Source organism: Felis catus, chromosome C1 (assembly GCF_018350175.1).
Source record: "Felis catus isolate Fca126 chromosome C1, F.catus_Fca126_mat1.0, whole genome shotgun sequence".
Classification (NCBI taxonomy): domain Eukaryota; kingdom Metazoa; phylum Chordata; class Mammalia; order Carnivora; family Felidae; genus Felis; species Felis catus.
The window spans coordinates 37,450,455-37,476,891 of NC_058375.1; the positions used below are offsets into that span (position 1 = coordinate 37,450,455).

At 38.5% G+C, this 26,437-nt stretch overlaps 1 protein-coding gene across 15 annotated transcripts in view; it reads right to left on the minus strand.

The window, feature by feature from the left end:
* The window catches only part of STIL (STIL centriolar assembly protein), a 77,422-nt gene that overhangs the window by 47,992 nt on the left and 2,993 nt on the right, over window positions 1–26,437 (minus strand). Inside the window, exons 1-11 of one of the 15 annotated variants that reach the window (XM_045035799.1) lie at window positions 16,489–16,707; window positions 16,171–16,295; window positions 15,951–16,080; window positions 14,860–15,468; window positions 14,015–14,101; window positions 9,629–9,736; window positions 7,174–7,286; window positions 6,669–6,856; window positions 5,064–5,311; window positions 2,176–2,259; window positions 785–871 (exon numbers count right to left, since the gene is read on the minus strand). In XM_045035799.1, coding sequence (XP_044891734.1) covers window positions 785–871; window positions 2,176–2,259; window positions 5,064–5,311; window positions 6,669–6,856; window positions 7,174–7,286; window positions 9,629–9,736; window positions 14,015–14,058 — 872 coding nt within the window. In that variant the 5' untranslated portion in view covers window positions 14,059–14,101; window positions 14,860–15,468; window positions 15,951–16,080; window positions 16,171–16,295; window positions 16,489–16,707. The other 14 variants (XM_045035793.1, XM_045035788.1, XM_023258659.2 and 11 more) reach the window with 14 other exon arrangements.

The following is a 26,437-nucleotide window of genomic DNA, read 5'->3' on the forward strand; positions in this document are numbered from 1 at the left end:
AAGCTAAGAGGCAAATGTGGTATCACATACAAAATAAAAAATTAAATGAGGAATTGAGGGGCGCCTGGGTGGCTCAGTTGGTTGAGTGTCTGACCATGAAATCATGGTTTGTGAGTTCGAGCCCTACATTGGGCTTGGTGCTCTCAGCGAGGAGCCTGCTTTGGATCCTCTGTCCCCCTCTCTCTTTCTGCCCCTCCCCAACTTGCACTCTCTCAAAAATAAATAAAAAAAACATTAAAAAATTAAATGAGGAGTTGAGGTTAGAAAATTTCTTTGTTAGTTCCAATGCTTGTGCTTCAGCTCCAGAAGAAAACTGAACATTTCATCTCAAATATTTCTTAGGGTACTAGTAGTAGCACTGTGTAATTTAATAAAACACAATAAGGCAACAAACTCAAACTCATTTTCAATCATTTCATTGAAAACTGATCTCTTTATTTTTAAAATAAGATGCTAGAAGAGAGGATTTCTAGGGTTTTTTCCCCACACCTAAAAAATGTATCGTCTATGTTACAGTCCTGTGGTTAGACAAGTGAATTCCTTCACATTTCTAAGTATCCTGCAACCTCACCTTTTTTGGTCTGGTTTTATTCCCATTTGATGTAAGATTTGTTTTTTTTAGTGCGCCTTCTTAGTCTTACAGTTTTTAAGTATTATAAAAGTCTTCTGGTATGTAAACGTTATAAAAGTATTAAGGCACTGCATGAATTTTAAATGAGACCAGTAAAATATGAACAGGGGAGAAGGTCAAAATAAAATAACTACAAAATAAAATATCACTTGCCTTTCTTGAATAGAAGAACTGAACATGTATCGTAAGCAGCAAGCCCACACCTGAGGACTATAAATATGTATAATTCCAGACAGCCAACTAAAAGAAAAAATAGAAATTAAAAGCTTAGTAACTTCCAAATTAACACTTAGTGTGCTTTAGATTACCTTCTTCTCAAGGTAATAATATGGCAGAAATTCTTGGTATTCAGCAGCAATACATTTAATGGCTCATAAATATGAAATCTATAAACACTAGATCTCACTAATTAATTAAAAGGAATACAGAGGTATAGATATAGGTATAGGTATAGATATAGACGTAGACATAGGTATAGACATAGACAAAAAGAGTTTCCTCTCTGCCCTCTTCTCCCTGAGAGGACAAGAAAATGGTGGGAGACAAAATGGTTAACAATAGAAAGTAGGAATCAATTAGAATCAATTAGCCTGGACTAGAAAGAAGGGGCTGAATTAGGGGAGAATGAAGTGAGCAGGAGAATATAGTTAGCAAACTTTAGGTATTGAGAGGATTAAATGCTGTAACATATATAAATTGCCCAATATACCCAAGGCTCTTACTAGGCATTCACTTGGTATCAATAATCCATAGCAAACACTGTACATTTCGTAGTCTACAGAACATTTGTGCCTTCTCATTTTTTAACTGTGCACATACCAACAGTCCTCCCTTCTATTATCCAAACTCTTCAAGGTCCAGCTCAAATTTGCCTTCTTTAAGAAAATGTCCCTGTCATCTCTCTAATAAATACTAATAACACGCACTGTCTAGATTGCTCATTTCATAATAAATCATATACTTCCTTATTATTTTTCTATTTCTACTTGTATATTTTATTGCTCTTTATTATAAAATTCCTTGGAGAGCTTTAAATCCCAACATAGTACTAACAGTACTATGCATAGGGTAAGCACTCAATAAATACTCAAAGAACATACATTTCTGACTGAATAATCTGTCTAAATGTTATTAACCACAAACTCTAAAGAAAACGCCATTCATACTAAAGGGAATTTCTGCAAAAACTGCCTGGCAGTGAATTTTAAAGTGTTATTCTGAGCCCTGGGTTCTTCAAGGTGCCTTGAAGGAAAGGGGGTAGTAATGAAGATTAAAGAAGCAGGGTTCGAAGGCTTCAACTTCAACCAGAAGAATTTGACTTTATGTGCTTTATTTATTGGAGTTCTTCCTAAGATTGGGCAAAATATGGTTTTAACTGATTCTGCTATGAAAATAAGAAAACTTAAGAATCATTGGCCTCTGTGGCTTTATAAGGTGACTTAAGTATTAAGTTTATATTCATAGTACAACAGATGAACATGCTTATCATATACATTTGAATACATATGTGGCTAAAAAGGCTGTCATAATAATACAACACTTACATTCCCACTAATGGTAGAGAGCAAATCTTGGGATCTGTTTCCAGCAAAAGTAATAATTTGCGTGTTTCATCCATGGTAAGATATCTAAACAGAAGAAATTCATGTAAAAACAATTAAGAGTTTGTACTTTCTACCTAAAAGAGATAACGTAAATACTTGAAGAAGCATATTTTAGGCAGGGAAGATGATTCAAATGAATGTCCCCCCCACCCCACACAGAAAATAGTTCAAAATGTAGAAAAAAGAATTCAGTAATAGAGATGAAAGAGATTTAACATCTTAAATTTCTATTCAAATGGTCATTGAAGATCACACATTTTTTTTTAAAAATTGTGCTCTAAAAGTGTCCGCTCTCTTTAAAAAATTGTGCTCTAAAAGTGTCCGCTTATTTTAATTAGGAGTAGTAAAATCAAGGCTGACAATTTCAGATTCAAAGAGGTTTCCCAAGGAGAAGTGGATTTCCTATTACTAGAAGTGCTCAAGCATCCAGGTGACTTCACAAGAATGCAGCAGATGTGACTTCTCACTGAAGGTAGCTGAATTAGGTGAGTTATGCTCAACCTTCCATGCACTACATTCCTCCAACCATTATCAGAGAACATTAGAACCAACATGATAGAACCTCAAAATTCACTTTTTCCTAAAAGGACATTATACCACATTTTACTGTTATTGTTTTATTATTTACAGTAAGGTTTTTTTTTATTACAGTCATCTCTACACCCAATGTGGGGCTTGAACTCAAGACCCCAAGATCTAAAGTCACATGCTCCAACAACCAAGCCAGCCAGGTGCTCCTATTACTGACAGTAAGTTTTAAGGGCATGAATAACGATAGAATTGTCAAGAATTAATTTTATCGTTATGGTTTTTTTTTTTTAATTTGAGAGACAGAGCGAGCACGAATGTGTGTACGTTCAAGCCGGGGAAAGGGGCAGAGGCAGAGAGAAAAGAATCTTAAGCAGGCTCCAAGCTCAGTGCAGAGCCCAACGCGGGGCTCGATCCCAGGACCCTGGGATCATGAGCCGAAATCATAAGTTGGACGCTCAACCAACTGAGCCACCCAGGTACCCCTATCATTATGGCTTTAAAACACAAAAATAAAAATACCATTAGTCTTGGTAGTACCACTGAGGACATATTTTATTGCTACAATAACCTTAAAACACAAAGATAATGAGTTTTATCAGGCCATGTGACAAGATGATTAAGCCTGAGTTGGCAGGGAGATTTATGGATCAATAATGACACTTAGGAGTGCCTGGCTGGCACAGTCAGTGGAGCATGTGACTCTCGATCTTGGGGTTGTAGGTGCAAGCCCCATGCTGGGCAAAGAGATTATTTAAAAATAAAATCTTAAATAAAAAAAATGACACTTAAGCCTGCTTTGAAAGCTCTTCTGCCTTCACCATCTGATAACTTTCTATTCTTTAGTTTGGACACACATTCCTGCTTTCCCTGCACTATATATAAGCCCCTATTATGTTTACCTGCATCATGTTTACGCAAGAATATACTTAACAAACAATAAATATGGTTTTTACCTACTTAATTCTAGTGTCTAACACAATACTTATTCCATAATGGATCCTAATAAATATCAGGGTAAATAAATGAATGTGGTCAAGGGAAAGGACAAACGTCACAAATTAAATAAATCTAAGTAGGAAGGGGCTAAGGGAACTAGGTGATTAGACAGAATAGTGAATATCCTGGGTTACTACTAGCATGTCAAGGGGTCACAGAAAGAAAATTCAAAGAAACAGAAATTCATGCTTCACTAGTAGATGGTCATGGGGACTATGAAAAACAAGTTCATTTTTCTGGCTAATTTTAGCACAAATTCCCATATCCCAACTGAGAAGCACTTTATTATTCCAAGAGAATCAAATGTTTCACTAAATTCATACACCTTTTATCACTATCACCTCTGACCATACCATGACTTTGGAACACACACTTTTTCTTTTGTACCGCTCCAGCCAGAAAGGTGCTCTGGTCAGCCTTTGGGACTCAAATATAGGACTTTTCTTGCTATTCCAGGGACCCTCTGAAAAGAAAACCCTCTCTTTTTCTTTTCCTCTTTTGAAGAGGCATTTTTAGATTGGACTTAGAGTGGAGTGTATCTTGGCAAACACTTTTGGCTCTAGAGACCTAACAGGAACTAGGGTGGAGTCACTGGCAAAGGAAGCCAGAAGCGAACTGCTTAGACTTTAAAGCAGACGGTGCTTACATTGTCTAACCTAACTCAGGAAACAACGGATAAAGAAAGTGGATGAGGATCCAGGGAAGTATCCCTGCTGAGGGTCAGAAAGCATGCAATTTGGCTTTCCGTCCCTCAAAAACTAAGAGTGGTGATAGGAAGCTGGAGAGAATGCTGCTCTAGCTCTGTGGGGAAACTTCACCCTCCAGTGGCTGACAATTTGGCAAGCAAGAGTACTACGAAGTTTGATTTAGCAATCTCCTTTCTCTCTCTGCAGTGCTCACTATTATTCACAATTAATACTGCAAGTTATTAAAAAAAAAATTCAGCCTCTATTAGGCTCATAGTCAGATTATAGCTTAAAAAAGAAAAAGACAAAGACAAAAAGATGATAACCCAAAACTCGGCAAAATACAAAGGGTAAAATGACATGGAGGATAATCTCTCCTATTTTTAAATTACAAAATACAACCAATTTTTAATATAAATTTTACCGGTAATTTTTCTTGGGGTGATAGGCACAACTCTGAACTACATTCAACAAAATTTAACATCACATTTTAACCTTCTTTGGTTATTTATCTAGCCACCACAGATCTCTGACATGTAAACTGAATGCACAAATATTTCACATGAAAATATACTAATGTGACCAATATTTAAAATTAATTTCTCTCTTACTTACCCATATTTATAGGTACCTTGAACTTGAGAAATATTCAGATTACTGCTCAAGTTTCTTGCCAGGGCTGTTGGAATAATAGGGATGGGCTTCACAGGTGTGCATTTAAAAGTATGCGCTAGAGTTACTGCTGCCCAATGCAAGTCCAAATCCACATTGTCCAAACTTTCCCTGGAAGTGATATGAGCTCTTAGGGAAAGCAGTTTACCACAATCCAAGGAATCTTTGCTACATACATGGTGCTGCAGAGCCTGAAGAATCAATATTATACAATTATTTTAAAACTGTGAGGGGAGGGAAATAAAAAAATAAAACTTTTTTTTTTTTTTAAGTAGGCTCCACCCCCAGTATGGAGCCCAACACAGGGCTTGAACTCACCACCTTGACATCAAGACCTGAGCTGAGATCAAGAGTTGGACGCTTAACCAACTAAGCCACCCAGGTGCTCCATTAAAAAATAAAACTTTGAGGGGCGCCTGGGGGGCTTAGGTGGCTGAGCACCTGACTTCAGCTCAAGTTATGATCTCGTGGTTCGTGAGTTCGAGCCCCACGTCTGGCTCGCTGAGGACAGCACAGAGCCCACTTCAGATCCTCTATCTCCCTCTCTCTGCCCCTCCCCAACTCACACTCTCTCAAAAATAAACATTAAAAAATGTTTATTTTTTAATTAAAAAAAATATAACTTTGAAATTTGTCCACATCTCTAAAGGTTTTGTTTCATACTGGTGCATGTATACACATATATACCTTGGATTAACAAAATTAAACAATTTCTGATTTGTGATATTTCAATTCTCTCATTTCTTCCATGTGACCAAAAAGCTACATGCATAATTATGTCAAAGCAAGTAAGAATTACTGTACCAAGCTCCATCATCTATTGCCAGATGTGCCAGCAGCATTTCAAATTCTTATCAGAGAATGTCACTTCCAATAAACATTCATCACATGAAAAAAATGAATGTTAAACTAACTCTGACTCAATTCAGAAAACCTAAAGTCCATTCTTTGATTATTTTCTTATTGCCCTAAAGTGTCAGGTCAGTTCTTCCTGCATAGTTGCTCATGCCCACTGTGTCCTTCCTAGACTCGGCCACCACTCTAGAGGCTAATTACACCCTAATACACATCTGACTATTGCAATGGCTTACCTACTCTCTCTGACTTCAGTCAGGCTGCCGTATCAAATAAACTATCCTTGATTTCATATTATCTCCTCTTTTCAGAAACTTTCAATGACTCTACATGGCCCATATAACAAACGTCAAATTCCTCAGCCTGGCAGATAAGGCTCTCTATAATCTGGCCAAGCTCATAGTCCAATCTGATTGCCCACAAACACAGCAAAAATCTACATCCTTAATATCACCCTGAGCACATCCTGCACTTTGTTATCTTGGCCATATTGCTTCCCCTTCTGGAATGCTACCCATATTACCTCCCCAGAATTTCTACCCTCAGAAACCACATTTAACTGTATTTTAACAACATTCAATCAGAAATTATTATGAATACTTGTTAAATATGGGTTTATTGAAATACAACACAGGACACATAATTTGATACTTGTGTTGAACTAAGAATAATCAAGTTATCAACAAATCCCACCTTAAAAGCTGAACTGAAGTCATCTGCATCATGAACTATTACTTCTTTTGAACAAAGTCCATGAGTATAAATTTTGCAAGGAATCACAAAGTCCCCAGGAAGAGCAGCAGTAGGGGTTCTTTCTAAACATTCAGGTACTTCTCGACCAGGATCAAAACGATCTACTGTCAATGTCACACTTTCTTCATCTGAAGAACAAAAATAGCAGTTATTATTATAGCATGACAATAAAAATTTGAAATCAACCAAGCCAGCCTACAATTACAGCAAAGCATTTTGTTCATAGCAATAGTACACTAAACTCTTATTTTAAAAAATGACTTGCATATACATTCTTCCACGTTCACAGACTATGAAGTCTGTGATGGGTAGTGTCAAATTTTACTTACCTTTGTAACCTTGGTATACAGCAAAGAAAATAAGCACGAAGAATATTACAATAATTGGCTGAATTCAAAAGACAAATTCTATTATAGTTATAAAAATATTTTTTTAAATATATTACCTTCATCTACTATGAGAGAACCAAGTAAAAAGCATGGGAGGTTTTTTTTATTCTGCTTAGCATGACGATAAGCAAGTCGGATGGTCTTTTCAGTTACCACAAGCTTTGGATTTCTGAAAAATAACAGAAGTCTTTTATGAATGTGATAGATCTGATATCCTAGAAAACCCTCCTGCCATGATAATGCCTAAAATATAACACACATCTTTTAATATGTATAGAAAAATCATTGTTGGGGTGCCTGGGTGGATCAGTCAGTTAAGCATCCAACTCAATTTCTGCTCAGGTCACGATCTCACTGTGAGATTGGGTCCTACATGGGGCTCCATGCTTCAGCACAGAGCTTGTTTGGCATTCTCTCTTTCCCTCTCTCTCTCAAAATACATAAACTTAAAAAAAAAAAAAAAAAAGAAAAATCATTGTTGAGAAATCCTAGGGTCAAAAATGGGCAGAAGGTGGGGAGTGGGTAGAGAGAGCTGCCTGGCAACCAGGATTGTAACAAACAGACACTGAAGATATCATTGTTCTCTGAGTCTTTGCTGAATTTTATGAACCAGAGCAAGGATCAAGAAACTATGAGGCTAGGCTCCTGTTTTTAGAAATAAGGTTTGATTAAAATATCACATCCATTTGTTTACATATTGTCTATGGACTTCAGATACTAGCATTATTGAATCCAAAATATACAAAAATACAATTCAAATGTGTAAAAGCATATAAAAGGGACTCTAAAATACGGTCAAGGAAGAAGATACTATCAAAAAAGACTAGGCAGGGGTACCTGGATGGCTCAATTGGTTAAGCTTTCAAATTTTAGCTCAAGTCTTGATCTCAGGGTCTTGAGTTCAAGCCCCACATTGGGATCTATGGTCATAAAGCCTACTCAAAAACAAACAAACAAATAAACAAAACTAGGCAAATTTAAAGAAGAACCACAAAGGACCTGCAGAAATAAAAATATAATCAATGAAAGACTCAATATAATGAACTGGGGATAGGTACATGAATTTTTATTATTATTTTATAAACTCTGCATAAGTATTATAAACAATCATATATATAGTATACTTCCACATTTAAAAAACCTAAATGAACAGGTTAAATGGTAACAAAGTACACTTAAAGAGAAAATTAGCAGTTGAAGAAAAAAACATTGTAGTAAAGGCAAATAACAAAAAATATAAAAGATAGGTCAAGAGACATTAAGAATGAACAAGCCTAAGAAATATTTAATTGAACTTTCACAAGATTGTTTTTTATCAATGATACTATCCTTCTGTGCCATCTGGTCTAGAACTTAAATACTTTGTGACTTGTATCTCTCCTTTATTCCACTGAATCCATCATCAAATGCTACAAGCTATTTTCTCAAAATACCGGTTTCATTCTTTCCTTTTGATCTCAGTACTGCTACACTGCTCTAAACCCTTATAATAGCTCCCGTTTATTGAATACTTCCTATGTTCCAGGCACTATGCCAACTGCTGCTTTACAGAGTCTGTCTCATTTAATCCTTACAAGAGTGCTATGAAACAGGTATCATTATTCCCATTTTATAAATAAGGAAACTGATCCTTGCCTACTTTACTGAGGTTGCATTCATAAGCGGTAGAATCAGGATTTGACCCTCTAGGCAGTATGACTCTAGTTACAGCACCTTAAACAAACCACTGTGGCATAAATCTATGTTGCTTAGATTACAAAAAATCATCTCACAGCCAGGCTAACTCTAGGCTCTCCCCACTATGACCCATCCTTCTTGGAATTCTACTATTAACAAATAACTCCCTTACATACAAAATCGCAGTGAATCTCTATCTTCTATTAGTTTAAGCCTAAGCTGTTATGTCTTTCTTTCAAGATCCTGGTTATAACCATATTTTATAGTCCTTTTAACATGATCTATCCACTCAAAATCAGTTCAATCTTCTCAATGCTCTACAAAGGTGTTTATCATATTTTGTCTTTTGAATTCCTATAAGACTTAGAACTTTAGATCTGCGGACTGTGAAATTAATATTACTCCTCAAAAGCATAAGAAATAGATTTAGGGGCCCTGGGTGGCTCAGTGGGTTAAGAAACGGACTTTGGCTCAGGTCATGATCTTGTGATTCATGAGTTCGAGCCCCGCGTTGGGCTCTGTGCTGACAACTCAGAGCCTGGAGCCTACTTCAGATTCTGTGTCTCCCTCACTCTCTACCCCTCCCCTGCTCACGCTATCTCAATCTCTCTCAATCTCTCTCTCTCAAAGAATGAACCAACATTAAAAATAATCTTTTTTTTAAAGAAAAGGAACGGATTTAAGAAGTAGCAGAAGGGATAATTTGTTTGAGAGAAGCTTTTGAATGGAAAAGTTAAAAAAAAAATGAATTAGTCATAGTAATCAACTTCGCCTTACACATCCTTTGGACTCCTGTTTATACTGGTTTGATCTGAAAAAAGACACATCTTATACCTGTAGTAATTGAGGTGTAAATAGATGAAATCTCCTATTGGCATCGGGTTCCAAAGTGCACATTTTGATGGAGGAAAGTAGAAAGGTACCATTCTGCTTGTAGGAAACCTTTAAAAAGAAATTTAAATCAAAGCACAATGAAAAGCAAACTTGGCAGAAATTTTATAAGAAAGAGTTTAAAGTTAAATGATGAGGGGCACCTGGGTTAAGTGTCTGACTCCTGATTCTGGCTAGGTCATGATCTCATGGTCGTGAGATCAAGTCCCATATTGCACTCTGTGCTGAGCATGGGGCCTGCTTGGGATTCTCTCTCTCTGACTCTCCCCTGCTCACCCAGTGTGCTCATATGCACTCACTCTCTCAAAATAAATAAACACTAAAAAAAAAAAAAAAAAAAAAAAAAAAAAAAAAAAAAAAAACAGTTAAATGATGAGGCTTATCAAACTACTTTTGTAATTTAAATTTTTTTTAATGTTTATTTATTTTTGAGACAGACAGAGAGAGTATGAATGGGGGGAGGGCAGAGAGAGAGGCAGACACAGAATCTGAAGCAAGCTCCAGGCTCCGAGCTCCAAGCTGTCAGCACAGAGCACAGCACAGAGGGGCTCGAACTCGCAGACCGTGAGACCATGACCCGAGCCAAAGTCAGATGCTTAACCGACTGAGCCACCCAGGTGACCATTTTTATAATTTTAAAAGAGCTTAAAAATATTTTTTAAAAGTAAAAAAAAAAAAAATAATAACTTTATTTCAAGAGAATAAGTATTCAAAATTTAGGTATAGCTTTTCCCTATCCTTTTTTTCCTATGCATACAGAAATTTATGTACACATGTTTAAAAAAAAAAAAAAAAAGCCAGGAGGGGTGCCTGGCTGGTTGTCAGTAGAGCATGCAACTCTTGATCTCAGGGTCAGAGTTCAAGCCCCACATTGGGCATGGTGCCTACTTAAAAAAAAAAAAAAAAAAAAAAAAAAGCAATTGGTAGCATCCATTCTATATATCCTTTTTAAATAACAGAGAAATAAGTATAAACCATGAATTTACATTTAAATTTAAAATTAGAGGCACCTGGGTGGCTCAGTCAGTTGGGCATCCAACTCTGGCTCAGGTGATGATCTCACAGCTCATGGGTTAGTGCCCTGAGTCAGGCTCTGTGCTGACAGCTTAGAGCCTGGAGCCTACTTCGGATTCTGTGTCTCCCTCACTCTCTGTCCCTCCCCTGCTTGTGCCCTGTCTCTCTCTCTCTCTCTCTCAAAAATAAATAAACATTAAAAAAAATTAAATTTAAAATTAAAATGCCATCCTTCTGAATTAATTTCTAGATAGTATCTAATAAAATTATGAAAAGCACAAAAACTTAATACAGTCTTTATTTTTCAGTGGTTCCAAACTTGGTATCTTGGGTCCTATCACTTAAGTTTAATTACTGAAGCATCAAAAGGACATCATTATAATTCCTTAGCAAAGACTCTAGAGGCAGTGTAAAGCAAGGCTTCAATGTTAAATCACAAAGTTTATTTTACATAAGTGAGTGACATGAGAACACCACAATAAGAAAAAACAATGGAAAGAAAGGACTGGGGAAAAAATAGCCAGTCACACATAATTAAAGCGAGAAAGGGACGCTTGCCAGGCTCAGTCAGAAGAGCATGTGATTCTTGATCTTGGAGTCATAAGTTCAAGCCCCACATAGGTGTAGAGATTACTTAAAAATAAAATCTTTAAGGGGCACCGGGGTGGCTCAGTCAGTGAGGCATCTGACTTGACTTCGGCTCAGGTCATAGTTTCAGTTCTGAGACTGAGCCCCACGTTGGCATCCATGCCCAGCATGGAGCCTGCTTAAGGTTTGTTTTCTCCCTCCCTCCCTCTCTCTCTTTCTCTCTCTGTCTCTTCCCTCTCTCCCCCCCACCCTGCCCCTTTCCCACCCAAGTGCACTCTCTCAAAAAAATTTTTTTGTTTTATTTAAAAAATTAATAAAATCTTAAAAAAGAAGTAAAAAAAAATCAGGAAAGTTCTGACAGTGTATCATGTATTAAGGATACCTTATTCTAGACTCTAAACCTTACTTTTACATTATCAACTGATGAAGCTTCTCAACTAAAATACTAGCCTCATTTTACTGATTACCTACTACTGAGCACTTTACGTACACAGTATGTCTCACGAAAACTATTCTAGAAACACTTTATTATCCATTTTATAGATAAAAAACTGTAACTTTCCTAACTTCATACAACAATTAAGTAGCAAAGCTGGGATCTGAATCTAAGTGTCGCTAATTTGGAGTTTATACTTCTAAAAGCTGAATGGTATAGTGCTTTAGAACCTGGGTTCAAATTCTCGCTCTACCACATTGCTAACTGTATGTTTTCAAATCCACGTCTAATTTGAATTCATAATATCTATGAGAAGGATTTTTAATCTCCTTTTTTTGAAATGAGGCCATAGTCTGAAATTGAGAAATCTGTTCAAGGTCACAAAGCTAGTAAGTAACAGTTTATCTATGTTTCTATATCTAATATATTTATCACTTATCAATTGAGAGGCAGTATTATGTGGTGGGTGAAAGCAAAATGTGGTGGAAGTCAATTGTTTAGGTCTGAAAACTTGTTCCAAAATCTGCTAGCTGTGTGACCTCGATCACATTACTTAATGTCTCCGTGCCTCAGTTTCCTCATCTGCTGAACAGAATAATACTGGTATCTCCTGGTAGTTACACTGAATATTAAATGAGTCAATATATGTAAAGGGTTTAGAGTAGAAGTCACATAAGGTTTAAATCCTGGCTATAACACTTACCAACTGGATAACTTTGGGTTGGTTAATCTCTCTACACTATAGTTTCCTCATTTAAAAAAAAGGCGGTGGAGGGTGGGGGGGGATTGGATAATAACAGTACCTACACCTCATAGATTTGTTGTGAGGATTAAATAAGAATAGTGCAGGGTGCTTAGCACAGTACCTGCCACATAGCAAAATTTCAAGAAATGCTGCTATTAGTCCTTTTCTTAATCTAAGGTATGCAGGTAGACTTTAGAGGCACAAACAAAATTTTTGATAACAAAATTTTGTGGTACAACATTTTACATGTATGCATATAAGAGTTTTTTAAGGAAGGGGATTCATGTTATCAGATATTCAAAGGAGTCTGTAACCCCAAATTAACTCAGAACTGCTGCTTTAAAGCCCAGAGATTACTGAAAATCAGAGGTCATTAAGTTAAAAAAAACAAGAGTTGAGTATTTTAGGAATAATCAGTTTATTTTTAAAATTTTTTTAAGTAATCCCTACACTATGTGTGGGGCTCAAACTCATGACCCCAACATCAAGAGTTGCATAACCTACAGATTGAGCCAGCCAGGTGCCCCAGGCAAAATGTGTAGTTACCTAGAATGTAAGGCATGAATCTGACTCAATAATATTATCTTACATGGAATATAAGAAATGAATTTGACTAAATAATAAATAAAAAAGGGAACGTATTGACTTGTTGCAAACACAACAAGTTCTTCCAAAGAATAGAAGTTGACAGATTTTCAAATAACAGGTGGCAGTAGGATAAAACAGAAGGGTCAAAATTAAGCAAAAGGATTATGATAGCCTCTTTGGGTTATGTTTCCCATTGTCTTCAAAAACACCTGGCACAAAAGAAAAATACTGAGAATGAAGGTAACTCATGGATGTAGTTATAGTTTAGAAGAAAAAAATTCACATGTCAGCGTTAATTGTTCCTCCCTGGGGGAAAAAAAGAATAATGAATGATCCAAACAGCCGCATAACACAAGCCAATTTGCCTTGTCCCCATAGTATTGACAGACTGCGAAAATTAGGGAACAGGTGGCAAGCTCCTCCTTCCTATTCCACATGAGTGGAGAAAGGCTTAGGAACATTTAAAGAAACTTGGGACATCCAATGTGCAATTTTTCCCATCAAGGATTAGGGTTTAAACAAGGGAAGGAACCTAACCACTTTCTCATTTGTCTAGGATGTAAATAAGTATGTACGTGATTTTTAGCCCCAAGAAGTCAAGTTCTGTTTCCCATCAATAAAGATGCTCTGTGAAACCAAAAAAAAAAGGAGGTAGGAATGAAACTGATATTTACTAAGTGCCTACTATGTACCAGACCCTTTATTTTAGTGTTCTTATTTAATCCTTCACAATAATCTTCTGTTACATAGAGATTACTATCCCCCACTTACAGATGAGGAAATTGAGGCTTAGAGAATTAATTAACTTGATCAAGGTCACCCACCTACCAAGTGGTAGAGCTAGGATGTGGAACCAGATTTTCCCAATTGGAAAGTTTGTGTTTTTTTCCTATTCCAACCTATCTTTCCAACTTATGAGAAGCAGTTAAAAAAACATTTTGTGAAACAATTTCTATACCTGGTATTCATCTGGGGCCCTGTAAGAGGATATCTAGGCTCCATGATAGTTGGTGAATGATGTATTCAATATCAAATGCTCAGTATCCTAAAGAAGTAAAGAGAATGTTACTAATGAGTGACCAAAAAAAAAAAAAAAAAAAAAAAAAGAAATACGATTTAACCACATAGTAACAGAAGTGTAAGCAAAATTAGGTAACTTATATTAAGTACTTTAGTCTATAGAATAGTAAGATAAAATGCTCATGGATTCTGAACATTTTCATACTTTATAGTCATTTTGCCTGTAAATTAATATTAACATTTATTCTAGGCAGCAATACCTACCAATGTATCTATTCATTAAGGAAAGCACAGATTCTGGGTTGCCTGGGTGGCTCAGTCAGTTAGTTAAGTGCCCAACTTCAGCTCAGGTCATGATCTCAAGGTCTGTGAGTTCGAGCCCTGCATCAGGCTCTCTGCTGTCAGTGCAGAGCCTGCTTCAGATCCTCTGTCCCCTCGGCACCCCGCCCCCCGCCCCTTGCCCACTCACATTCTCTCAATGATACATAAACATTATAAAAAAATAAAGAAAAGCACAGATTCTTTAAAAAACAGAAGAAAAAAGAATGAAAGAAAAGCACAGATTCTGTTCACAAGACCCTCATAACCATTTAGTAAGCTAGGTATAGTAGAGCAGGCAATACTTAATACATGAAATTTTGACCAAAAGTGTCATAATATTCAGAAAACCACAAAACAGGACACGAACAACTTGAACTAGATATTTACTGGATCTGTAATGAGGTTAACAAATGTTAAATCTCATGGAGATGGAAGACAAATATTACATCCCCACAAACTGACTTGTTCCCGTGAAAAATCAGTGGTCTTTGTTTGGCTGCACATGCCGTCTCTGGGTGCTTCTTTTCCACTGCCGTTGCTTCCACACCCACCTGTGGATAGCAAACTTTCAGCTTCCATCTCTCTTCTAAGTTTCAAAACCGTATTTCTAATTGCCCGCTGGGTATCTTCATTTAAATATTATCAAAGCAAAATACAGGGCTAGTCCTTTCTTTACAGTTCAGTATTTCCTATACTCTTTTATTAGGCCTTAGAGTTCTTTAGGCTCTGTACATTTCACTTCAATTTTAGCAAGAAGGAATCGTCTGAAGCAAGATAAGAGAGGAGAGTTATAAATGCAGGTGCAGAAGAGATTTTTCAGACAAAGCCAGAGGCTGAAATTATTTACTATAATAAAATCTTATTCAAAGTGCTCTTGTAAGGTTGATAAAAAGTCCCTCTTGGAGACATCTGGACTTCATGCGTCTTCTATAGAATGAAGGCTTTAAACTTGAAAGCCCTTCTACACCACTTGGTTGTTACGGATAACAGTATTCAGATTGATAACTGTAGGAAATATATAAAGTGCCATCTTTCTTCAATGAACAAGAATCTTAAACTTGTCTCTTCTTCCTTTACGTATTAGGATAAAAAAATAATGTTGACCTATTTCTCATATTAAAACAATACATGAGTTTATTTTTACAGTATCACGTAAGCAGTGAAAGCTAGTGAAACTGAAACCACACAACACCTATACCTAGCAAAATATATTCCCCTCGGATAATGGCATGCATCATGGTTTATCAAAATGGAAACCCTGAAGTCATCCTTACCTCTTCTTCCTCCCTCTTTCCCATATAAATTCTGTCTTTCCATCTCTACCACGGTAGTTCCTGACTACATCAACTCTCACCAGATTTACTGAAAAGTCCCCACAGTGCTCCTAGAAGGGTATTTATGCATATCTGACCAAATTACTGCCCCTGCTTTAAAAGCTGATGGCTCTTGTTTAAATACAGAACAAAACGCCTCCACGATCTGGCCCCACTCTATTATTCCAACCTTATCCCTCATCCACTCATCCTACATTCCAATCGAATTGAACTACTTACAATCCCCCGAGTTTGGGTGTCTTTTGCACAGGCTGTCCCTTTAACTTGAAACGTCTTGGTAAATCCCCCTCATCCTTCACAATCCAAATCGAATGTCACTTCCTCTGGAAAACCATCTCCTAAACACCGCCTGTGTTCACACACATAGCATTTTCACACTTTATTGTTCACACATTACTCCCAGTAGACCGCGAACTGCAAACACTAACTGATCCCTTACCAAGAAGCCATCTGAATTAGATGTGAGAAACACAGGAACGAACATGCAGGGCTTCAGTCCACAAATTTTCATACTAAAAACACCTTTAAATGGCACGTTATCGACTGCAAACCTCTTTCACATACCTAAGGACAAACGATTCATAGGAAATTCACGGTCCGCTTAGTTTATTTCTTCCACTAGTTCCCCTTCACGTCATCAGCCCCAGGCTCCAGGAGCACTGAGAAGCCACCACAAGGCCCTGAATGTAGCCCACCGTCCTTCTCCGTGCTCCGCTGCCGCCCTTCGGGAGAATCCGCGACACAACGCCCCACTCACCGCCACCGCCGCCCAGCGGGGTCTGTTTGTTGGGCCCGAACAGAGGTCGGCTCCAAGGAGCGCCGCTGCCGCCTCCGCCCCGCCTCTAGGACGTTGGGGTCGCGGGAACCAAGGCGGCAAACACAAGCTCGGTAAACCGAAGTCCGCGCCGCGCCTACTGACTGGTCAGAAACCCAACCCTTCAGGGACAGGGGCGGGGCTAGAGGCAACGCGCACGGTCGCCGAGGCGTGCTAGTACGCTAACCAATCAGCTCTCTGCGCCGTTCCGGTGCTTGACCAATCCCAAGCCTCACTGGGGAAACAGGGGCGCCATCGGCTCTCCACGATCAGGATCCGGAGGATTTAAACACTTCATTGTGGTCAACGGTTAAGTTCCGGGCAGGGGAGGACATTGCGCAGGCGCAATGAAGAACTTAACCCGATGTAGTGAGGGTGGCAGAGGAAGCCGGAAGTGCTTGTTGTGCTGATTGTTTGTGGGAGGTTCGAAGCGAATCAAACCGTTTGCTTGAAGGAACAAAAGAGAGGAGTTAGATTTCTTTTAGTTTCTTTCCTCTTTTTTTTTTTTTAAATGTTTATTTTATTTTGAGAGAGCGTGCTTGCGAGTGGGGGAGGAGGGTAAAGAGACAGGGAGAGAGAGTCCCGAGCAGGCTCTGCACTGTTAGCACGGATCCCGGGCTCCATCTCCTGAATCGTGAGATCGTGACCTGAGCCGAAGTCAAGAGTCAGATGCTCAAATGACTGAGCCACCTAGGCGCCCCTCTAGTTTCTTTCCTCTCTGAATAACAACAAAAATTTTCTTTTAAATGTCTTACCGTTGAGGGGCTCCTGGATGGCTCAGTTGATTGAGTGTCCAATTCTTGATTTCGGCTCAAGTCATGATCTCAGATATTGAGGTGGAACCCCTTGTCGGGCTCTGCCCTGAGTGTGGGGCCTGCTTAAGGTTCTCTCCCTCCCTCTCCCTCTGTTTCTCCCTCAAACATGTGCCTGTGCCTGTATGCATCGTCTCCCCCTCTCCCCCCCCCCGCAAATAAATAAATAAATTCCTTGCTATTGAGGAAAAAAATAACGTGACTTAAATTTATAAACCATTTATATTTAGTGTCTACAACTAATGTTGGTAATTGGGCCTTTTCTGTCATTTTTTATATGGTTGTCCTGCAACAACCGAAGTAGGTATTAGTATCCCTATTCAACAAAGGAAGAAATGTAAAAGATGACACAGCTAATTAGTGCAGAGTCAGGATTCCAAATGCCACTTAACTTTCTTCTACATTCCATTTCTGTTAGTTTCCTGAGCAATATGGGAGTGTCAAAGTCGAGATGTGTTTGTAAGCTGTATTGTTCTGAAGGAGCTCACCCTTTTGAGGGAGTGAAGACACTCTCCTGAAAAATGTATCACACTAGCCAAGAAATATATGCTATATAGAATGTCATTCTCTGCTTTCCTGGAAAAATTCCTAGAATCTAAGGCATACATTTTAAGAGAAACGATGGTGAGTTCCTCAGTGTGAGAGTAGGAAGAGCCAGTAATGCATGTCTGACAAAGTGTTGGCAAACCCAATAGGGAACTTTGGAGCAAAGATTGTCCATTAGAGGAGACCCACATTAGGCATAAATGGCTAGAATCCTTGCTGCGTTCAGTCATTGCCTGGGCCTTCCCAGAGAAAGCAAGCACCAAGGCAGATTCAGAAGGGCACAGCAAGAGGCTGATAGCCAAGTGTATACTCTGCATGTGATTGGCATGCTCTTTCTGGAGAGAAATCCAAATGACACGCCTTGATGGCTGTCATAAGTTATGTTAAGTGCAAAGTCCCTGGGGTGGGATCTTCCTGGCAGCTCAAGGAAGGCCAAGTAGGCTAGTATGCCCTTAGCAAAGTGACTGAGGAGAAGAATATTAAGGGTTGAAGGGGGAGACGGTGTTGGTAAACCACACAGGGCCTTAGAGGCCATGATAAGGATTTGGCTGCACTTTTGAGTTAGATAGGAAGCCTCTGGAGTATTTTGTTTTATTTTTTAAAGTTTATTTATTTTGAGAAAGAAAAGGGGGAGGGGCAGAGAGAGGGCAAAAGAGAATCCCAAGCAGGCTCAGCAGTGTCAGCACAGAACCTGACGCAGGGCTCAATCCCATGAACCATGAGATCATGACCTGAGCCTAGATCAAGAGTTGGGCACTTAACTGACTGAACCACCCAGGTACCGCTACTGGAATATTTTAGAAAGGGGGCTGACATGATCTGATTTTAGGTTTTGGAAGGACTACTGTGGTTGCTACTTTGAGAATAAACTGTAGGGAGCAAGGGGAAGCAAGGAGACCAGTTAGAAAGCTGTTGGAATGACCAAGGGGAGACAATGATGGTGGCTTGAACCAGAATGGTAGCATTGGCGGTGGTGAGAGGTTGTTGGATTCTGGATATGGTTTGAAGGTAAAATCAACAGGATTTGATTACAGATTGAATTCAGGATGTAAAAGAAAGGGACTTTGTGTGGGGCCCTCATGATCTATGGTTTTCTTTAGAAGTACTTTAAGATATCTGAAAGAGAAATGTAAGATGAGCTGATATGAATCAGACAAAAAGGAAAGGATGAGTGTAACACATAATTCCCTACTCCTTAGGTGTGTGCTTGGCATAGTGAAATCCTTCCAAAGTGTACAGTATAGAAAGGATGGAAGGAAAGAGTAACTTTACAGTGGAAAAACAACCAAAGCTACTTCAGCCAGGTGATTAACGCCAACATTAACCGTCATACGTCATGTTGATAGTATGTCCACTGGATACGCTGTGTTGAAAACAGCTCTTTACCTTTGTGGTCCTCCCTTCAGTAACCTATAGACCCAGTTGTATTCTGAGAAAAACACTGGACAAATTCTAATAGTGGGGAATCCTATAAAATGCCTGACCTGTACTTTTCAAAACCATCAAGGTTGTCAAAAATAGGGAAAGTCTGAGAAACCAGCCAAGAGGAGCCTAAAGAGATATGACAACTAAATGTAATGTAGTCTCATGGGTGGAATCGTGGAACAGAAAGTTAAAAACTAAGTTAAACTATGTTAAAAACTATGAAACACTAAGTTAAAAACTATGAAAATCTGGATGAAATGTGGACTTTAATTCATAATAATGTACCAATATTGATTCATTAATTGTAACAAATGTACCATACTAAATATAAGATGTTAATAATAAGGGGAAACTGTGTGTGGCGTATATGAGAACTCTGTACTATATTCTTAATTTTTCTGTAAATCTAAAACTGTTCTAGGAAATAAAGTCTACTAAAAAGAAAAAAGGAAGGGACACCTGGGTGGCTCAGTCGGTTAAGCATCTGACTCTTGATCTTGGCTCAGGTCATGATCTTGCAGTTTGTGAGTTTGAGCCCCACATCGGGCTCTGCGGTGACAGTGCAGGACCTGCTTGGGATTCTCTCTCTCCCCCTCTCTCTGCCCCTCCCCTGCTCTCTCTCTCTCTCTCAAAATAAAGAAATAAACTTTAAAAAAAATTAAGAGAAAAATATAAAAGGAAGGGCAATAGGAGAGTTGAAGCATATGCTAATTTTTTGAGCAACAACAATAAAATAAAAAGTATTTTTTGCTTAATAACTCAAATACTAATAAAACTTCAATTAAACATTTTATTACCACTGGATTTTTAAGCAGGATATACATTTAATAATATACATAAAATAGGTATTTTTCAAATTAAATGATGAGAAAAGTAATTATTTATTTTAGGATTGGAATGACTCAGCCTTATATTTAGGACAGCTTAGAGGTGCCTGCCTAAAGGACCTACTGCCCCAGATATTAAAAAAATTTGAATTTTGTTATAATGTAACAAGCACTGGCCTTGGGGATCTGGCCTCAATTCTGCCATTTAATCTCTCTAAGATTGACTTTCCTCATTTGCACATTGTACATCATCATAAAAAAGAGTTAATGAGTGTGAAAGTTAATTAAAGTTAATTAAAAGAATACCCATATATTATTATTTGTCCAGTTATATTCACCACGGACAGTGTTAATAAATGAGCAACACATTCATAGAGATTAAGGGAATTGATTTGTATTTGTAAATTAGAGAATTACAAATTTGTAATTGTAAATTAGAGAATAAGCTAAGGGAAATAAAATCTACAAATGCCATTCCAAGGATCTACTATGCAATGGCATAGGGAACTGGAAGGATATGACAAACATAGAACAAGGAAGGCACAATTCTATTTTTGTTAATGTTTATTTATTTTTGAGAGAGAATGAGAGAGAGAGAGAGCAAGCAGGGGATGGGCAGAGAGAGAGGGAGACAGAGGATCCAAAGCTGGCTCTATCCTGACAATGGAGAGCCCGACATGGGGCTTGAACTCATGAATCATGAGATGATGACCCGAGCCAAAGTTAGACGCTTAACCAACTGAGCCACCAAGGCCCCCCAAGGAAGGCACAATTTTAAAGGTGGGGTAATAAGAGGTAATTATCCAAAGCAAATATAAATCATTATTAGATTTCAGGCCAGTTTGAATAGACTGAATATATACTACGCTATTCTTTAATCCCCATTTTTATATATTTATGCCATTTCAAGACTGTATGGAATTGCTCTGGTTATAGGTCCCTACAGAGAAAAGCTACAGGCCATAATTTTCAAATTTGCAAGCGCTTTAATTTGCTTCACAGAGAATCATTTCTAGTATTTCATACTTTTTTAAAAAAATGTATGAGTTTGTTGACAATGCTAAAACAGGAAAAAAAAATTGTAAAGGGCAAAGTTCATCCAAAATTCTACATCCTAACACATCAGTTGTTTTTACTTTACCTTATTCCCTTTCAGTCACTGTCCACATGACATAGTCTTTATGATTACATAAAGTGTAATCAACTGGGTACATATTCAGTGTCATAAACCCTGGCGTGCCTGCTAGAATTAAAGAGCATTAAGAGAATTAAAGAGCAATTGTTATCACCAGGAACAGGGAAGTTGGAATCAGTTATCAGTTCTGTTACTCAATTTCTCCAAACACCAATTTTCCCTTTCTCTATTTACACTTCTGAGCTAAGCTAGACTACTGCTCTTTAAAAATAACTATAGCTTTGCTTTTTTTTTTTTTTTTTAATGTGCAGTGTGGGGCCCAATGCCAGTCTTGTCTCATGATCTTCAGATCAAGACCCAAGTTGACTTATTTTACTTATTTTTTAAAAAATAGGGGCACCTGGGTGGCTCAGTCGATTGAGTGTCCGATTTCAGCTCAGGTCATGATCACGTGGTCTGTGAGTTCAAGCCCCTCGTCAGGGCTCTGTGCTGACAGCTCAGAGCCTGGAGCCTGCTCTGGATTCTGTCTCCCCCTCTCGCTGCCCCTCCCCCGCTCATGCTCTGTTCTGTCTCTCAAAATGAATAAACGTTAATTTTTTTTTAATTTAAAAAATAAATAAAAATAAAAAATAATCTTCGTGTGGGGCATCTGGGTGGCTCAGTTGATTGAGCGTCCACCTTTGGCTCAGGTTATGATCACACGGCTCATGAGTTCGAGTCCCGCGTCATGCTCTGTGCTGACAGCTGGGAGCCTGGAGTCTGCTTTGGATTCTGTGTGTCCCTCTTTCTCTGCCCCTACCCAATTCATGCACTGTCTTTCTCACTCAAATATAAATAAAACATTTAAAAATTTATAAAAAAATAATAATCTCTACACTCAACTTGGGGCTCGAACTAATGACCCCGAGATCAACAGTCACATGTTCTGCTGACTGAGCCAACCAAGTGCACCTTATTTTACTTTTTTTTTTTTTTTAACTTGGATTGCTTGGAATGAAGACAGAAATGATCAAACAACACACACAGTTAACTTCTCTAAAATTATTTGCTTAACTGAGTCAATGTAAAATCATCCTGATTTTGCAGGCAAGGAAACTATAGGTGTAATCACCCTACCTATAGTTTCAGAGTTAATCAGCAAAGACACTGTAGGACCTGCCAAGACAATCTCCCTTCACTGCTCAGCCTGCCATTTTACAGTATAGACCTGACTGAGCTCAGCTGACACACTCCTGAGAGGTTAGGCATATTGTCTGTTGTTAGGTTTGACACATCAGCTTTTTAAAGGCCATATTTCCTTTAACTAATGTTCTCAGAATCTTTGATAAAAAGGTCCTTTGAGAAAGCATTACAGCAAGAAGCATATCTGCAAAAAATGCAAATCTAAGTAACAGGAATCTTCATTTTAGAAACTCCATGAAGCATCGGGTTATGTAACACACTAAGCGTCAGCCAGGAAATAGATTACAATATAATAAGTGGCAATGAAGGCCTGAATGCAAAACATATGGCCTGTCATTCACCCTTCTATGCCTCCACACACCAGGTCTTTGTTTCATCATGCAGCCTGATCCTACAAACCAGTTCCTACATATAGGCAAGAAAGGTGTTTTTGGAATTACAGGGAAGTAGCTGCCAAAGACCATCACAAGTAGAACTTGAGTGGCAGCAACCAAATTAGTCAAAATCTTCCAAGGACCTCGGAGTAGTCCCCTTAAGAGAGTGAATCATATTGTAAAAAGAGCAGGTTGTCATGCTGCACAAAGAGTAATCAGACATGGTCTCTTCCTTTCAGGAGTTTTTTGTTTTTTGTTAATGTTTATTTTTTTTTGAGAGAGAGAGAGAGAGAGAGAGAGAGAGAGCGAGCATGAGTGGGGGAGGGACAGAGAGAGGGAACACAGAATCTGAAGCAGGCTCCAAGCTGCCAGCACAGAGCCTGATGTAGGGCTCAAACTCACAGACTGTGAGATCATGACCTGAGCCAAGGTCAGACGCTTAACTGACTGAGCCACCCAGGTGCCCCTCCTTCCAGGAGTTTTAAATCTAGTATGGAGATACACAATATACTACAACAGAAGTAAAGGAGGGAAGGAATAGGTGTGTATGGGTGCTGCTGGTGGTGGTGTGTGTAGAAGCACAAAAGGGGGGCACCCAACCCAGTCTTGGGAATTTGGAGAGCTTCCTGGAGGAAATAAAATCTGAGGGGAATCCTGAAAAATGAATGGTACGTACCAGCAAAGAGGCATGGTCAAGAATGGGAAAACAAAAGTGTGGGAATAGATGATTTCTCTCTAAAGGGCAATTATGATAAATAGGACAGATACATGGTGACAAGACTCTATTTCTTAAGATCCTATAGAATTCCCTAGAACATAGCCATACCCTGGAAATAGTAGACATGCATTGAATATATGCCCAAAAGACCTAATGTACTTGATAAATAAACACTTATGGGTTGGAGTTAGTTTTGAGGACACCTCTTATTATACATTTTTCTGAGATCAGTCTTCTCATCTGTAATGAGAACTAAGTTGGAAGGGATTTTATGAGTATAGAACTTTTTATCTTATAAAGGGGTTTCTACTGTATAGAAAGAATGCAGATTTAAAGCCATCCACATGGAGTTTGTATTTAACTTTGCTATCTACTTCTTACGTGGTCTTGAACAAACTACTTCCACTTCCTGGCTGTTTCTCCAGCTGCAAAATGAGTGTTAATGTCACAGCATTATGATGATTCTACAAGGCAAGGCTGATATGTAACCAACACAACTGGTAAGACCATATTGGTGGTTAAAATAGTGCATTATTTTCATATGAGTTGGTATATAACTACTCCCCTGAGCAGTTTGAGAGCCCTCCATCCTTCTCCTGGAACACCAAGGACCTCCCCATGATCCAGCAATTAGAGGGCTGATGCCCAGCAGAGCAATCTTGGCACAAAAATACCTACAGATATCCTGATTGTACTGATTATTAAAAGTTTGAATATCATCCAAAAAATAGGCAATGTAAGTCAAATGCCTGGTACTTAGTGGATATTCAATAGATATTCATCAAATTTATTTGATCTATGAGTTCAATCTACGTGTTTAGCTAGGAAATGACCCTCTACTGGGCGACATCCTTTTATTCAGTATATAATTACTAAGGCATATTTTCATTGAATATCTGGTTGTTTGCATGTAGGTGGAATTCATTCTTTTCTCTGCCACCTCCAAGGAGTGGGAACACTGATCTAAGGCTAAAAAAAAAAAAAAAAAAAGATTTCTTTGGGGACAAATTAGGACCAAGGTGCTAAGAGTTAGACCTTTCACAGTGAACAAGTAGAAGGGTTAAATGTTAAATTGTTAGAGTAGCATGGTGTCTTTTATGAATCCTTGGCTTGGCTCCATGGGACTGCCTGGTGTGGTAACATCCATGTTTGGAAAAACTCCTCCATGTTTGTCCTCTTTCTACTCATAGCACTACTCACACTGAACACTCCAGGTCAACGATGTGGGGGAAAGGGGGAAAGGGAGAAGAGAGGGCAGGGTTCCCACACTAAGCATTCTACATTGTGAGCCATTAAGTTTTGGGGTAGGTTTGTTATGTAGCAATAGATAACCAGAACAGGCCTAAAGTGCCAACAAATAAGAAATTGTTCTTTGGCCTAGGCTTGTTCTTCCTGAAAATAATTCCCTGGAAAACCCTTGGCAGAGATAGGTATATGGGTTTCACTTTTTTATTTGTTTCCACACCAGTATTTTCCTCAGTTGCCTTGCATGGTTGGCACAAAGAACTGGGCAAGGTACAAGACAATAAGTACTCAATCTATGGTGGTTATAGTTCTCCAGGACGACTTAGAGAGAAAAGTCACCACATCTTGCTATATATAGGTATTCAATGACATTTTGGACCCAAACTCCTGTGTGGATTCCTTATTCTGGTGGACTCTCTCTTGGAATCAAGAAAGGCTACTTTTTTGTCTATGGCCTAATGCCTCCACTAAAAGCTTGTGAATAGCTTCCTAATCCCCTTTCCCACAGACCCCATGTCTTGAACATCTTTCAACTTTAATTGCCAGGAGAGATACAGAAAAGACACTTAAGAGAACACGCACCAAGGAAAAGAAGGCACATTTGCTTACAGCATGGCCCTTTTTGTACTCCTACTCTCAGTGTTATGACCAAGTGTTCTTATTTTCAGCGGACTTATCTCCTAGCTCCTCTTCCCCAGGGGGTGGAGGGGCTCAAACAAACAAACAAACAAACAAAGGAATATTGTGAAGGGATATGAGTAAGCTATTAATCATAACGTTTCTTTAGCTGCGATAATCTGAGATATCCCATTCCCTCTTCCATGGTGGGAAGTAAAAGGTAGAAATGATGGCAAGGTGGGAACGCAAGCTGGTGCAGCCACTCTGGAAAACAGTATGGAGGTTCCTCAAAAAACTAAAAATAGAACTACCCTACGACCCAGCAATTGCACTACCAGGTATTTATCCAAGGGATACAGGTATACTGTTTCGAAGGGACACATGGACCCCAATGTTTATAGCAGCACTATCAACAATCGCCAAAGTATGGAAAGAGCCCAAACGTCCATCCATGGATGAATGGGTAAAGAAGATGTGGTATATATATATATATATACACAATGGAGTATTACTCGGCAATCAAAAAGAGTGAAATCTTGCCATTTGCAACTACGTGGATGGAACTGGAGGGTATTATGCCAAGTGAAATTAGTCAGTCAGAGAAAGCCAAAAATCATATGACTTCACTCATATGAGGACTTTAAGAGACCAAACAGATGAACATAAGGGAAGGGAAACAAAAATAATATAAAAACAAGGAGGGGGACAAAACATAAGAGACTCTTAAATATGGAGAACAAACTGAGGGTTATGGGAGGGGGTGTGGGAGGAGGATGGGCTAAATGGGTAAGGGGCACTAAGGAATCTACTCCTGAAATCAGTGTTGCACTATATGCTAAATAATTTGGATGTAAATGTAAAAAATAATAATAATAAAATTAAAAATTAAAAAAAAAAAGAAATCATGGCAAAGAAGGAAGTAGGAACCAAAAGGAGATGGGATCAGAGAGCAAAAGAAAAAGAACAGGGTGGGGAGAAGGACAGAAAAACAGAAATAATTGGGGAGAATG